Genomic DNA, 14263 nt, shown 5'->3' on the forward strand with positions numbered 1-14263 from the left:
TTCTTGGCTAGAGAAGCCATCATCATCATCGTCATCAAAAATTCCTATTTCAGGGGTGGCTGTGGCAATTGGGGTATACATAATTTGTTTAATGACCCGGAATTTAATTCAGCACACTTTTTTTTTTTAAGGCAGCGTCTCCATCTGCAGAATGTTAATGAAAGTCGGAGCTACTGCTATGATAATATAACATCTGCCTCCGAAGCCTCATGGTTCAGGATGTAATTACATTTATTGCCTGTCTTTCTGTGAGGGTTTGATGGCAGGATTTCTTACTGCATCTCTGCTTTTCTTTACAGAACGCAATATCCATTACAACATGTCTTCTTTTAATGAATCAGTCGGTCTAGGCTACTTGAAGACACACGCAATTGAATTTGTGAAGTATCCTTATGTGTTAAGTGGCTGGTGCATTTTTAGTGTAGCAGGAGTCTCTAAAAGAGATAAATGGCTAGTGTTTAATTTTTATTGTATAGCTAATAAAATGTGAAAGACCACGGCAGGTGTGAAAGCCTGCCCAAATGTGAGTTGTTCCTATAAACCACAAAAGTGATTTTCTCTTCAGCATTATTTATAAGTATGAAAATTGTCTACATTGTCTTCTTGTTTGTCGTTGTTTGCCCAGACCTTTGTCATTTTAGCTATTTATTTATCTCTGCCATTTTGTTGTTGTTAGATGGCATTGAGACACTTCCAACTCCTACTCTTTTTTCTTTTTCCTTAATAAGTTACACAGTTATAACAAACGGCAAATGAGTCGCATTTACCCCAAGGGAGGTCGAGTGGATTCCAGTAATTACATGCCTCAGATTTTCTGGAACGCTGGCTGCCAGATGGTTTCACTGAACTATCAAACCCCAGGTAGGAGCTGATGTCCAGCGACCCCGAATTTCACAGGAAGCCTTTGACAAGATGGACCCAGCAGTTACCATCATTGGCTGTGGGCGTTTTTTAAAGGAAGAAACAGACATAGGGCAAAAACAGTGTGTTGGCCTTGTGTAAAAGTGAGAAATCAAAAACCCAAAGCAGAGCAGTACAACAATGGTAAAAGAGAATATATTTTGATTTAAAGTAAAATTCCTTTTGTAAATGCCATGGACTACTTAGCTAAACATTGCGCCCTATTCTACCATAATATTTCTCGTTTTTCTTCCTTTCAGACCAGATTTTTTATCCTTGGTTCCAAAGACAGAATTAAACGGGAATAATTTGCAAAGAATTTGAGTATCTTCGTGCAGTAACTATAGCTCATTATCTTTTGGAAAGTACCCTGACCACCGTTAACACTGAGCAGACATCAACAAAGCAGTGGCACCTTACCATAAAATTGTAGAATATTATAGAGTAGACTGCTAAAATTGTGTGTGAGGAGTCATAGATATTCTTAGAGGAGCTACTCCATAACTTGGTACTCCTAAGTGTGCTCAAAAGCAGGTTTCCAATATGTAATGATTTTTTTCCCACCTGGAAGGAAAGGAGTAAATTTTTTGTAGATGTATAAACAAATTTTAAAAAAAGAATTTGAAGTTTGCCTAGTAGCTTAGGATCACAATGATCAGATTAGAGGTGGCAAAATAATAGTCTCTAGTTGCACACCTAATATAGGTGAGAAATCGATTCACTTTCTATGGTTAATTGCATTTAAGAATTCTGTGGGTAAGCATGGTCCTTAATCCTGATGGAAAACCCTTTTCTTGTTCAGTCCTTTGTTTGCTACATGAAGGTACCTCCCAATCTTCCCAATATGGGGGCATTTTCCTTTTCTAGGAGCCCTGGTGGCACAGTGGTTAAGAGCTACAGCCGCCTACCAAAAGGTTGGCAGTTTGAATCCACCAGCTGCTCCTTGGAAACCCTGTGGGGCAGTTCTACTCTGCCCTGTAGGGTTGCTATGAGTCAGAATCGACTTGACAGCAATGGGTTTGGTTTTTTTCTTTTTGTTTTTTGTTTTCCAGCCCATCCACTATATTTTGAGAATCCTTACCCACCCAACTCTCTCTTTTCTGGAGTGACTGAAAAATTTTTTGATTCTCATCCCTTTGCCATGTCAGTTGACTGCATGTCCTGTACTTGGTTGAGCCTCCTCAGGGACCAGAAGCCCCACCCATTGAGTCACTAATTTGCTTGGTGCCTGCATTGGTCTTAGAATGTTTCTCACAGTAATAAATAAAATGAAAAGTCACTGCTGGTTTCATGACTTAAAAAGGGCTCAAGTTGTATTCCCAGTTGGTCAATGAATCTGTAATATGGGTTAAATGATCCTGAAGGAGTTTATTCACCAGGTCAGCTTATGTTTTATTTTATAATATTAGATTTAACAACAGCATTTTGACCAAAACCACAGCATTTTGAACAACAGCAAAAAAAAAAAAAAAAAAAATCACCAGTTTTCCTATTTCTTTCATTGGTAAGTAGAAAGGGAAAAATCATAAGCCACACCCTGGTAGGGTAGACCCACCAGAAGAATTCTCCCCCAGTCTTACCCTGAGAACAAGCCACTGATTTTTACATAAAGCTTACTTTTTTTTTTTTTCCTAATCAAGTTTTACCCTAAGGGTGTGTGACTCTCCAGTGCCTCCTCCCTGTGGCATCATAAGGCACACACTCTCCAACCCCATATCAACTTCGACACTTGTACTCTCAGCCCTAACTAAACAATTATATGACTTGGATATTGAATCCAATTTTTAAAGCAAACATGGGAAATTAGGAATTCTAGCATGGTCTCCAGGAAAACACATTTTAGTATATTAAATTAAATATGAAACCATTTTGACATTAAAGAAAGAGTTGTGTGCCTTAAACAGACCCAGTGGTACCTTGTGGTGTTCCAGAGGTCAAGGACCAGTACCTGACTTCCGTTGTTTGAAATCACCCCATCAGGATCTTCTTTGTCCAGGGAGACGAGGTTACTAAAATATTTTTGTCTCTTGACAGATTTAGCAATGCAATTGAATCAAGGGAAATTTGAGTATAATGGATCGTGCGGGTAAGTAATATGATTTAAACTGTTGTCACCTTGCTTCAGAACTCCACACTACAGCTATAATGAATGCATGTCACTTTTAATTAGGGGCTGCTGAATTTAAGCTGGGTCTGAGAGATAGGGTGGAAATAAATGGAATCCCTAGGTAGCTAATATTTGCAACTACACATTCTTCATCTACCTGAGTTTTACTAAACAGAATTTTTTTTTTTTTTTTTGGACCACAAGTTAAGCAGTTCATCATACACTAGAGTTTAATGTTCTCACCTTAAATTCAACAGTAGAGCTTTTTATAGCTGGGAGAGATAGCGATCCTGGATCATTTGAACATTAGCTGAAGAAAAAGACACCAAAATATGTGTACATATTTTACCCAGGACAAATTTTCTAGGAATGAAGTTAAACGTGGGAATGAAGTTAACTTAGTATATAATGAAGTTACAGGTGGCAATATGAATTTAATTCAGCCGGGAATAAAGCTTTGCCCTCTCTTCTTTCTTTTGCATGTCTTGGAAATAGCAATTATCAAAGAATGATGCTAGGGATGTTGTTCTAGCTTACCTAAATAACACTCCCTGAAATCTGTGAACCAAGTAGTGAATTGTTGCTGCTGTTGTAACTGCTGTCTAGTTGACTCTGACTCATGGTGACCTTATGTACAACAGAATGAAACATTGCCTGATCCACCATCACCCTCATGATCAGTAGCATGTTGGAGCCCATTGTTTCAGCTCTTGTGCCAATCCATGTCACTGAGGATTGCCCTTGTCCTCTCTGGCCCTCTCCTTCACCAAGAGTAATGTCCATCTCTAGCTATTGATCCTTCCTGATGACATGTCCAAAACAAGCAAGTGGGACAGGGATTTGCTATGGTACATAATGTTTGCACTGGCTAATTTTTGGATATAGATTGCCAAGCCTTCCTTCTTACTCTGTCTTAGTCTGGAAGCTCCACTGAAATGTGTCTACCATGCTAGTATTTGAAATGCCAGTGGCACAGCTTCCAGCATCACAGCAACACACAAGCCACCACAGTACGACAAACTTGGCAGACAGGGGATGTAAGTAATGAATTAGGAAATATTAATATCACTGAAATGCTAAAAGATTAAATGGAAATCGGGAGTTAAAATTATGTAGAGATGGAAAAAAAAAAACCTCTGGCCATTTTTCCCCTGTACACCTGTCCCCAAGCACCACTATAGGTGAATAATCTCTAGACCACTACCCGGAAGTCTTGGCACTAATCCATGGAATACCACCCCATCCCACAATGTCGCTGTCAGGAAGTCCTTCGTGGTGACTACCCTGGTTGGATATCAAATTTTTACTACAAAAAATAGTCAGTCAAGGCACAATTTTTCAGGGGTTGTGGGTTAGGAATAGTTCTTCAAAATGAACACCCCCCACCTCTGCCTGTAGGCCCTGCCCACATTCCCCCACACCTGGATAACAGCCCTGGTGCCCAAGTCTCCCTCCACAGAGCTGGAGCATCACTACACTGTCCTCTGCTGGGGGCTTTGAATGAAAAAAAAATGTAGTTAGAAACAAAAGGACCAAATAAACCTTTCAGAGATCTTTAAAAACTATTTTGGCTACACTAGTCAGAATAGCCAGATACCGGTACGACAGACACATTGACCGATGGAACAATATTGAGAACCCAAAAGTAAATCTATCCACCTATGGCCACCTGATCTTCGACGAAGGCTCAAAGGCTATCAAATGGGGAAAAGACAGTCTTTTCAACAAATCGTGCTGGCAAAACTGGATGTCCATCTGCAAAAAAATGAAACAGAACCCATACCTCACACCATACACAAAAACTAATTCAAAATGAATCAAAGACCTAAATATAAAAACAAAAACACTAAAGATCATAGAAGAAAAAATAGGGTCAACACTAGAGGCCCTAATACATGGCATAAACGGGATACAAACCATAACAATACGCAAACACCAGAAGATAAGCTAGATAACTGGTATCTTCTAAAATTAAAACACACTCATCAAAAGACTTCACCAAAAGAATAAAAAGAGAACGTACAGACCGGGCCATGGCAAATCCAACAAAGGTCTAATCTCTAAAATTTACGGGAAAACTTAACACCTCTACAACAAAAAAACAAATAATCCAATTAAAAAATGGACAAAGGATATGAACAGACACGTCATCAAGGAGGACATTCAGGCAGGTAACAGACGCGTGAGGAAATGCTCACAATCACTACTCATTAGCAAAATGCAAATCAAAACCTCAATGAGATACCATCTCACCCAAAATTGCGGGCACAAATAAAAAAAAACAGAAAATAACAAATGTTGGAGAGGCTGTGGGGAGATTGAAACTTTCATGCAATGCTGGTAGAAATGCAAAATGGTACAAAATTTTGGAAAACAATACAACGCTTCCTTGAAAAGCTAGAAATAGTAATACCATATGATCTAGCAATCTCACTCCTAGGAATATATCCTAGAGAAATAAGAGCCATCACACAAATAGGCATATGCACACACATGTTCACTGAGGCATCATTCACAATAGCAAAAAGATGGAAACAACCTAAGAGCCCATCAACAGATGAATGGATAAACAAAGTATGCTACATACACACAGTGGAATACTATGCAGCGATAAAGAACAATGATGAATCTGTGAAACATCTCACACCAAGGATGAATCCGGAGAGCATTATACTGAGTGAAATTAGTCAATCAGAAAAGGACAAATATTGTGTGAACCCAGTATTATAAAAACTCATGAAAAGGTTTACACACAAAAGGAAGCTATCTTTGATGGTTACAAGGGAGGGGAAGGGTGGGGAGTGGAAAACACTAAATAGACAATAGGTAAGTGATAATTTTGGTGAAGGGCAAGACAGTACACAATACTGGGGAAGCCAGCACAACTTGTACAAAGCAAGGTCATGGAAGCTCCATAAACACATTCAAACTCCCTGAGGGACCGAATTACTGGGCTGAGGGCTGTGGAGACCGTGATCTCTGGAAACATCTAGCTCAACTGGCATAACATAATTTATACAGAAAATGTTCTATTTCCTACTTTAGTGAGTAGCTTCTGGGGTCTTAAAAGCTTGTGAGTGGCCATCTAAGATAGTCCACCGGTCTCACCCCATCTAGAGCAAGGGAGAATGAAGAAAACCAAAGACACAAGGGAAAGATTAGTCCAAAGGACTAATGGACCACAACTACCACAGCCTCCACCAGACTTTGTCCAGCACAACTAGATGGTTCCTGACTACCACCACCGACTGCTCTGATAAGGAACACAATAGAGGGTCCTGGACAGAGCTGGAGAAAAAATGTAGAACAAAATTTTAACTCACACACACACACACACAAAGACCAGACTTACTGGCCCGATAGAGACTGGAGAAACCCCGAGAATATGGTCCCCACATACCCTTTTAACTCAGTACTGAAGTCACTCCTGAGACTCAACCTTTAGCCAAAGATTAGATAGGCCCATAAATCAAAATGAGACTCAATGGGGACACCAGCTCCAGTGCAAGGACGAGAAGGCAGGAGGGGACAGGAAAGCTGGTAATGGGGAACCGAAGGTCAAGAAGGGGAGAACGTTGACATGTTGTGGGGGTGGCAACCAATGTAACAAAACAACATGTGTATTAGTTGTTTAATGAGAGACTAATTGCTCTGTAAGTCTGCATCTAAAATGCAATAAAAAATAAATAAAAACTATTTTGTTATTTAGAGGGCAGTGGCGGTTCAATGGTAGAATTCTTGCCTTCCATGCGGGTTACATGTTGCTATGATGCTGAACAGCCTTCATCAGAGCTTCCAGACTAAGACAGACTAGGAAGAAAGACCTGGTTATCTACATCCAAAAATCATGCAGTGAAAACCCTGTGGATCACAGAGGTCCAATCTCATTGTTCATGGGCTCACTGTGAGCCAGGGGCCAACTTGAAGACAGCTAACAACGGCAATAACATTTAGTTATTTAATGCGAAGTGTTCATAACCAGGAGATTTTGTGCTGGGTAAGTAAATTGATCAGGAGATCCCTGTGGTGTATGTAGCCATGAGCCCATTTGGAAACTGAAGACCTGGTTAAGCCCCAGCTCCTCCACATACTAGCTGCATTGCCTTGGGCAGGTGTGTTAGACTCAGGTGTGCTTGACAAAATGAGGACAGTAACACCTACTACACAAGGTTTGTGGTGGCAGCTCAGTAAGGTTGTGATTGGATGTGATAATTCTTCATGAACTCAAAGTTCTGTGCACAAGTAATGTTTAAGAAAAGCTTAAGGCTTTGTGGTCGAGCACACACACAGACCTTGCAAGATTACATGAGCACTGTGTTCAAATGGGGCCTTTTAGAAGCCCAGGGAAGTAGCCATGGCTCTCTTGGTTCACTCAAGGCAGGTCAGGCCTGGCAGTGGTTACACCTCCAAACCTTCTGAGTGGCCTAGTAATGTTTGAGGAGCTTCCCTCCCTTCTTGCCTCAGCAATCTGAGGACTCAGGCCCCACCACATTCCAGCAGTTTGGCTTGACATAGGAGGGGGTATTGCTTCTGGGTAAAAGAGGTCTTGACAGGAGTTCTAGGCATTTGGCACATTTTTTCAGAAGTTTCTGTTTTGGCATAGTTAGCATGCTCAGCACTGACAGTCATTTCAAAGTATGTTCATAAACAAGGACATTGCTACTTTAGTCTGAATTCTGTACTTATATGTTTGAGGCAATGTGACCAAAAGCATGAGTCCTACCAAACCAAAAAATACAAACTGCTTGTCCTCTCTTAGACTCTGACTCATGGCATCCACCTGTGTGTCAGAGCAGAACTGTGTTCCATAGGGTTTTCAATGGCTGATTTTTCAGAACTAGGTTGCCAGGATTTTCATCAAACCTCCAACCTTTGGGTTAGCAGCCAAGTGCATTAACCACTCAATTCCTACCAGAGACCCTGAAAAATAGATTCTTCAGTGGGGCAGCCCAACTTTAAGAGACATTGACAGTAGTGTCCAAAGTCTTGTGCTTGTTCCCTTTTCCCACACACAACCTGGAGGCAAAGGCAGTCACCCACAGGTGGAAGGAAAGACATCTTCTCAACTTTGTGCTTCATTGCCCCTCAATGATGTAGACACAGGGCTGGCCACAGGCAGGAGCCTGTTTCCATGGAGCAGGTCACCCGAGACACTGCCTGGCCCTCACCATATTGCCCTTGTCGTTCTCCTACCCACCTGCAGGGGCTTTTTTTTTTTTTTTTTTAAATCGTACTTTAGATGAAGGTTTACAGAACAAACTAGTTTCTCATCAAACAGTACACACATTGTTGTATGACATTGGTTAATAACCCTGGGATCCCTGTTACCAGCTTTCCTGTTCCCACCTGCCTTCCAGTCCCTGCCCCAAGGCTGATGCACCCCTTTAGTCTTGTTTTTTTCCATGGGCCTATTCAATCTTTGGCTGAAGGGTAAACCTTAGGAGCGACCTCATTACTGAGCTGAAAGGGTGTCCAGGGACCATACTCTCAGGGTTTCTCTAGTCTCTGTCAGGCCAGCAAGTCTGGTCTTTCTTTTTGAGTTAGAATTTTGTTCTACATTTTTCTCCAGCTCTGTTGGGGAACTCTATTGTGATCCCTGTCAGAGCCGTCCGTGGTGGTAATCGGACACCGTCTAGTTTTACTGGACTCAGTCTGGTGGAGGCTGTGGTAGATGTGGCCCATTAGTCCTTTGGACTAATATTTCCCTTGTATCTTTAGTTTTCTTCATTGTTCCTTGCTCCCAAAGGAGTGTGACCAGTGGAGTGTCCTAGATGGCCACTTATAGTCTTTTAAAACCCCAGACGCTACTCACCAAAGCAGAATGTAGAACGTTTTCTTTATAAACTCTGTTATGCCAATTGAGCTAGATGTTCCCTGTGCAGGGGCTTCTTAAAAACTTGTTGCGGGATTCCTCTGAGGGCTATAAAGTGTCCGCTGTGCCTTGTAGGCCTGCGGTAGCAAACAATAGCTGCTTCATATAGGACATCAATGCACAAAGCCCAAGAACACCTCCTGAGTCTAGCAACAGTAAGAAAACCTCAGAAACCCAACTGGCAATCCTCCTCTGCTCTGTGGGGTTCCATGTTGGGCTGCACCATTAGGCCCTGTAAGTGATTTTTTATCAGTCAAGAGGCCAGTGGTTTATTACTGGCTCATTTTTAAAGATGGAAAAATGGAAGTCATTTCTCTAATTCTTAATGGAACACAATAAAGTAAATTAGTGTCTAAATCTTTTTAGGTTGTCATAAGAACTTGAATGATTGGTATCAAAATAATGTGACATTTTGGGATTCAAAGAGGCATACTTTTTACATAACATCCATAAATCGGAGTGTTTCTGACAATCCATGGCATTTTACAATCACCATCGGCAGCCTTTCTGCTTTCTTGGTGGTAAATAAAATAATGGAGCATGTAACTGATGGCATTTGAGGTGTGATGAAATGTCATCTACTTCCTTATGACCCCATTCTCTGATTCTTGGGGCTCCTGTACACCTACCTGGCTGAAGGCCCTTCTCTCTGTCTTTGCTTTTCAAGCCCCTGCAAAGAACAGAGAGATCCTTGAATCCCTCCACTTGCCGTTGACTTCAGCTTTTGCCCATGTCTACCACACAGACCTGGATGCCCGGGATGAATTAATTTCCTGTACAAAAATATATCAGGCAGAACCAGCTACATCATTTCCAGGGCCCGTTGCAAAATAAAATGAAGGGATCTTGTTTAAAATTATTAAGATTTTTCAAAATGCAGGTTGTAAAGCATTCTACCAAGCACGGAGCCCTTCAAAGCTTAGGACTGTACAGTTCACACACCCATAAACCAGGTCTGGCACCAGGCTCTGGCTTCTGCTTCCACATCAATGCTTGGGGCTCCTGGGCCTGCAAAGCCACCAGATAGGATGAGAAACAAAGGAGCTGTGAATGGCAGCTCTGCTGATTCCACGGGCTGCCTGCAGGCCCAGAACAGACACGCCTTTAAAATAAGCTGGCAAGGGGCTGACTGTGGAACACTCCATCAATTGCTCATACACAAGTTCAAACTGAAGCCGAAGAAAATTAAAACAAGTCCACGGGAGCCAAAATATGACCTTGAGTATATCCCACCTGAATTTAGAAACCATCTCAAGAATAGATTTGACACATTGAACACTAATGACTGAAGACCAGACAAGTTGTGGAATGACATCAAGGGCATCATAAATGAAGAAAGTAAAAGGTCATTAAAAAGACAGGAAAGAAAGAAAAGACCAAAATGGATGTCAGAAGAGACTCTGAAACTTGCTCTTGAACGTCAAGTAGCTAAAGCTAAAGGAAGAAATGATGAAGTAAAAGAGCTGAACAGAAGATTTCAAAGGGTGGCTCGAGAAGACAGAGTAAAGCATTATAATGAAATGTGCAAAGACCTGGAGTTAGAAAACCAAAAGAGAAGAAAATGCTCAGCATTTCTCAAGTTGAAAGAACGGAAGAAAAACTCAAGCCTCTAGTTGCAATATTGAAGAATTCTATGGGCAAAAAAATTGAATGGCGCAGGAAGCATCAAAAGAAGATGGAAGGAATACACAGAGTCACTGTACCAAAAAGAATTGGTTGACATTCAACCATCTCAGGAGAGGTAGCATATGATCAAGAACTGATGGTACTGAAGGAAGAAGTCCAAGCTGCACTGAAAAAGGCATTGTCAAAAAACAAGGTTCCAGGAATTGACGAATACCAATTGAGATATTTCAATAAATACATGCAGCGCTGGAAGTGCTCATTTGACTATGCCAAGGAATTTGGAAGACAGCTACCTGGCCAACCAACTGGAAGAGACCCATATTTGTGCCCATTCTAAAGAAAGGACAGAATGTGGAAATTATCAAACAATATCATTAACATCACACGCAAGTAAAACTTTGCTGAAGGTAATTCAGAAATGGTTGCAGTAGTATGTTGACGGGGAACTGCCAGAAATTCAAGCCAGATTTAGAAGAGGACATGGAATGGTGGATATCATTGCTGATGTCAGATGGATCTTGGCTGAAAGCAAGGAATACCAGAAAGATGTTTACCTGTGTTTCATTGACCATGCCAAGGCATCTGACTCTGTGGATCATAACAAATTATGGATATGTGTGGTTTAAAATCAGGAAAGGTGTGTATCAGGGTTGTATCCTTTCACCATACTTATAGAGATTGAATAGACTCATACCGATTTTAAGCCATGCAGTATTCTCCTGTTCTGTTCAAACAGCTGCCTCTTGGTCTATCTACAGATTGTGCATGAGCACAATTGAGTGTTCTGGAATTCCCATTCTTTGCAATATTATCCATAATTTGTTATGATGAGCTGGAATTGACTTGATGGCAATGGGTTTTATTTTATTTTATTGGTGTTCAAACTGCATGCTGAGCAAATCGTCTGAGAAGCTGGACTATATGAAGAAGAATGCAGCATCAGGATTGGAGAAAGACTCATTGACAACCTGCAATATACAGATGACACAACCTTCCTTGCTGAAAGCAAAGAGGACTTGAAGCACTTATTGAAGAAGACCAAAGACTGCAGCCTTCGTATGGATTATACCTCAACATAAAGGAAACAGAAATCCTCACAACTGGACCAATAAGCAACATCATAATAAACGTAGAAAAGACTGAAGTTGTTAGAGATTTCATTTTACTCGGATTTACAATCAACGCCCATGGAAGCAGCAGTCGGGAAATCAAAAGACATATTGGATTGGGCAAATCTGCTCCAAAAGACTTCTTTAAAGTGTTAAAAGCAAAGATGTCACTTTGAGGTCTAAGGTGCACCTGACACATGGCACGGTATTTTCAGTCACCTCATATGCATGTGAAAGCTGGACAACGAATAAGGAAGACCAAAGAAGAATTGACGCATTTGAATTACAGTGTTGGTGAAGAATATCAAATATACCATCAACTGCCAGAACAAACAAATCTGTCTTGGAAGAAGCACAAGCAGAATGCTTCTTAGAAGCAAGGATGGCAAGACTGTCTTACATACTTTGGACATTTTATCAGGAGGAACCAGTCCCTGGAGAAGAACATCATACTTGGTAAAGTAGAGGATCAACGGAAAAGAAGAAGACCCTCAATGAGGTGGATTGACATGGTGGCTGCAATAGTGGGTTCAAACATAGCAACAATTTTGAGGATGGTGCAGGACCTGGCAGTGTTTCCTTCTGCTGTACGTAGGGGTTGCTATGAGTTGGAACCAACTCAATAACACCTAACAGCAACAATGAGTCCTTGATCAAAATATCAGTTGTTCTCCCTCAAAGGTTATTTCTTGATAATTAAATCAAAGTTGAATGTGGGGTTACTTTTTAACAGATTGGTTTTGGTAGCCATGAATGGTTTTGGTCAAAATCAAAAAATGTGACGTTAAACTTTTCTTTAAGGAAGAGTATCATAACTCAGGATCCCTTTTTAGGTGTGTTTCACGAGATGGTAATAAGTTTGACATCATCCAAAGTTGGAATTAGTGGGGGTTATGCTCCTTTGGATAGTAGGAGATTTAATCTCCTAAATTTTGATTCTTTGCCACCTAAAAGCAGGCCTATCGTTTTGGAAAAAGCACTTCTCTTTTCCTTTAGATCTGCTAAAGGACCTGTTTTAGACAAACTGCTCATATGTTAGTGTGGGATTTTTCTAGCTTTAGTTAGAAATCTTTAGTTCAGTGCTTCGAACCCTTTGACTGAAATTCTAGCTCCTAATTTAGAGAGGAGGAAAAGGAAGTATTCAATGTCTCAAATGAATGGGAAGTCTGTAAAAGCATTTAGTAAAAGAGGTTCTTCCTATACTTTTGTCCCACCAGGTACCTTCTCAAACCAGATTTCATGAGGCGGCCCGATCGAACATTTGATCCCTTCTCTGAAACTCCTGTTGATGGGGTTATTGCAGCCACTTGCTCAGTGCAGGTAAGGCCCCTGTGAAACGATGGTGATGTTCTGGTCTTTATTAAACTCAGTATGGAAATTCTCTTGTCAACTAACTAGTGGAACTCTCAGATAACTCTTCTTCACTGAGTAGTATAAAAAAATAGATGTAGCTAAAAATGGCACTGGGAAAGTCTTAAGAAATCACACTTAAAATATTTAATGTTATGTGTTGCAAGATCGACGTGTTGCTTAACTTTTACTTGAATTGTCCCCTTTTGTTCTGATACAGAATACGTCCATTTTTTTCTCTAGTAAATTTATTAGCTATTTTGAATGAAAGACACCAGACAAGAAAAGTACGTAATGTATGATTCCACTTATTATGTACATGTAGAGTTCTAAAAAATGCAATAATGTAAAGTGACAGAAAGTGACTGCCCCTGAGCGGGGATGGTGGGAGGCATGGATTACAAAAGGGCACAAAGACATTTCTGGGGGTGATGGGAATATTTGTCATCTTAATTGTGGTGATGGTTTCACAGATGTGCTCATATGTCAAAACTCATCCAGTTGTACACTCTAAAAAATGTAGTGTATTGTATGTCAATTCTACCTCAACAAAACCAAAAAAAAAACACAAAAAACCCACTGCCGTTGAGTCAATTCTGACTCATAGTGACCCTATAGAACAGAGAAGGACTGCCCCATAGAGTTTCCAAGGAGCACCTGGTGGGTTTGAACTACTCTTTGGTTAGCACTTAACCACTACGCCACCAGGGTATACCACAACAAAGCTGTTTTAAAATTATTAACTATTAGATAATGTGAAAAATTATAAATAAATGGTTATAGTCATTTGGTAACTAAAAGAAAAACAGTCTCTCCATAGCTTTATAATAAATAGAGTTTAACACTATGTTGAAACAATATATTAAAATATATCACACTGTCTTAGCTGGCTGGTGTTGATAGAGGAAGGAATAACAGGCAGATTCTAGAATCTTTTTTTTTTTTTCCATGTGTGTCTGTTTTCAAGACTTTTAAAGGAATTTGGTAATAAATATAGGACAACAGAATGTCAGAGCTATGAAGGGCTCTTAGGGCATATTTGAATCCATCACTTTATTTCGGTGTGGACACTAAGGTGAGTAAAAATGCTGTGGACTCTGTTTCTTCATTTTGTATAATTAATGTGCATTTTCCTCTTTCTTTTTCTAGAAGAGTCCTTGGAGGTAGAATCTCTGCCTAGAACATTTTTTTGCACGCAGTAGTTGCTGAATCATGTTTGATTTAATAAGGCATGAATGCAGTATTTCCATAAAAAAAAAGTAGATAATTAAAATTTCCAAAAATAAAGAGGATTTCATA

At 40.3% G+C, this 14263-nt stretch overlaps 1 protein-coding gene across 9 annotated transcripts in view; it reads left to right on the forward strand.

Annotated features, from left to right (window-relative positions):
* PLCB4 (phospholipase C beta 4) overlaps positions 1-14263 on the forward strand; it is a 446434-nt gene that overhangs the window by 363190 nt on the left and 68981 nt on the right. For all 9 annotated transcript variants that reach the window (XM_049869961.1, XM_049869962.1, XM_049869959.1 and 6 more), the window contains 4 exons: positions 300-384; positions 737-861; positions 2935-2986; positions 12832-12934. In XM_049869961.1, the coding sequence (XP_049725918.1) occupies positions 300-384; positions 737-861; positions 2935-2986; positions 12832-12934 (365 nt within the window). The remainder of the gene's footprint in view (positions 1-299; positions 385-736; positions 862-2934; positions 2987-12831; positions 12935-14263) is intronic.

The sequence above is a fragment of the Elephas maximus genome, chromosome 25 (genome assembly GCF_024166365.1).
Source record: "Elephas maximus indicus isolate mEleMax1 chromosome 25, mEleMax1 primary haplotype, whole genome shotgun sequence".
In the NCBI taxonomy this organism is placed as follows: Eukaryota; Metazoa; Chordata; class Mammalia; order Proboscidea; family Elephantidae; genus Elephas; species Elephas maximus.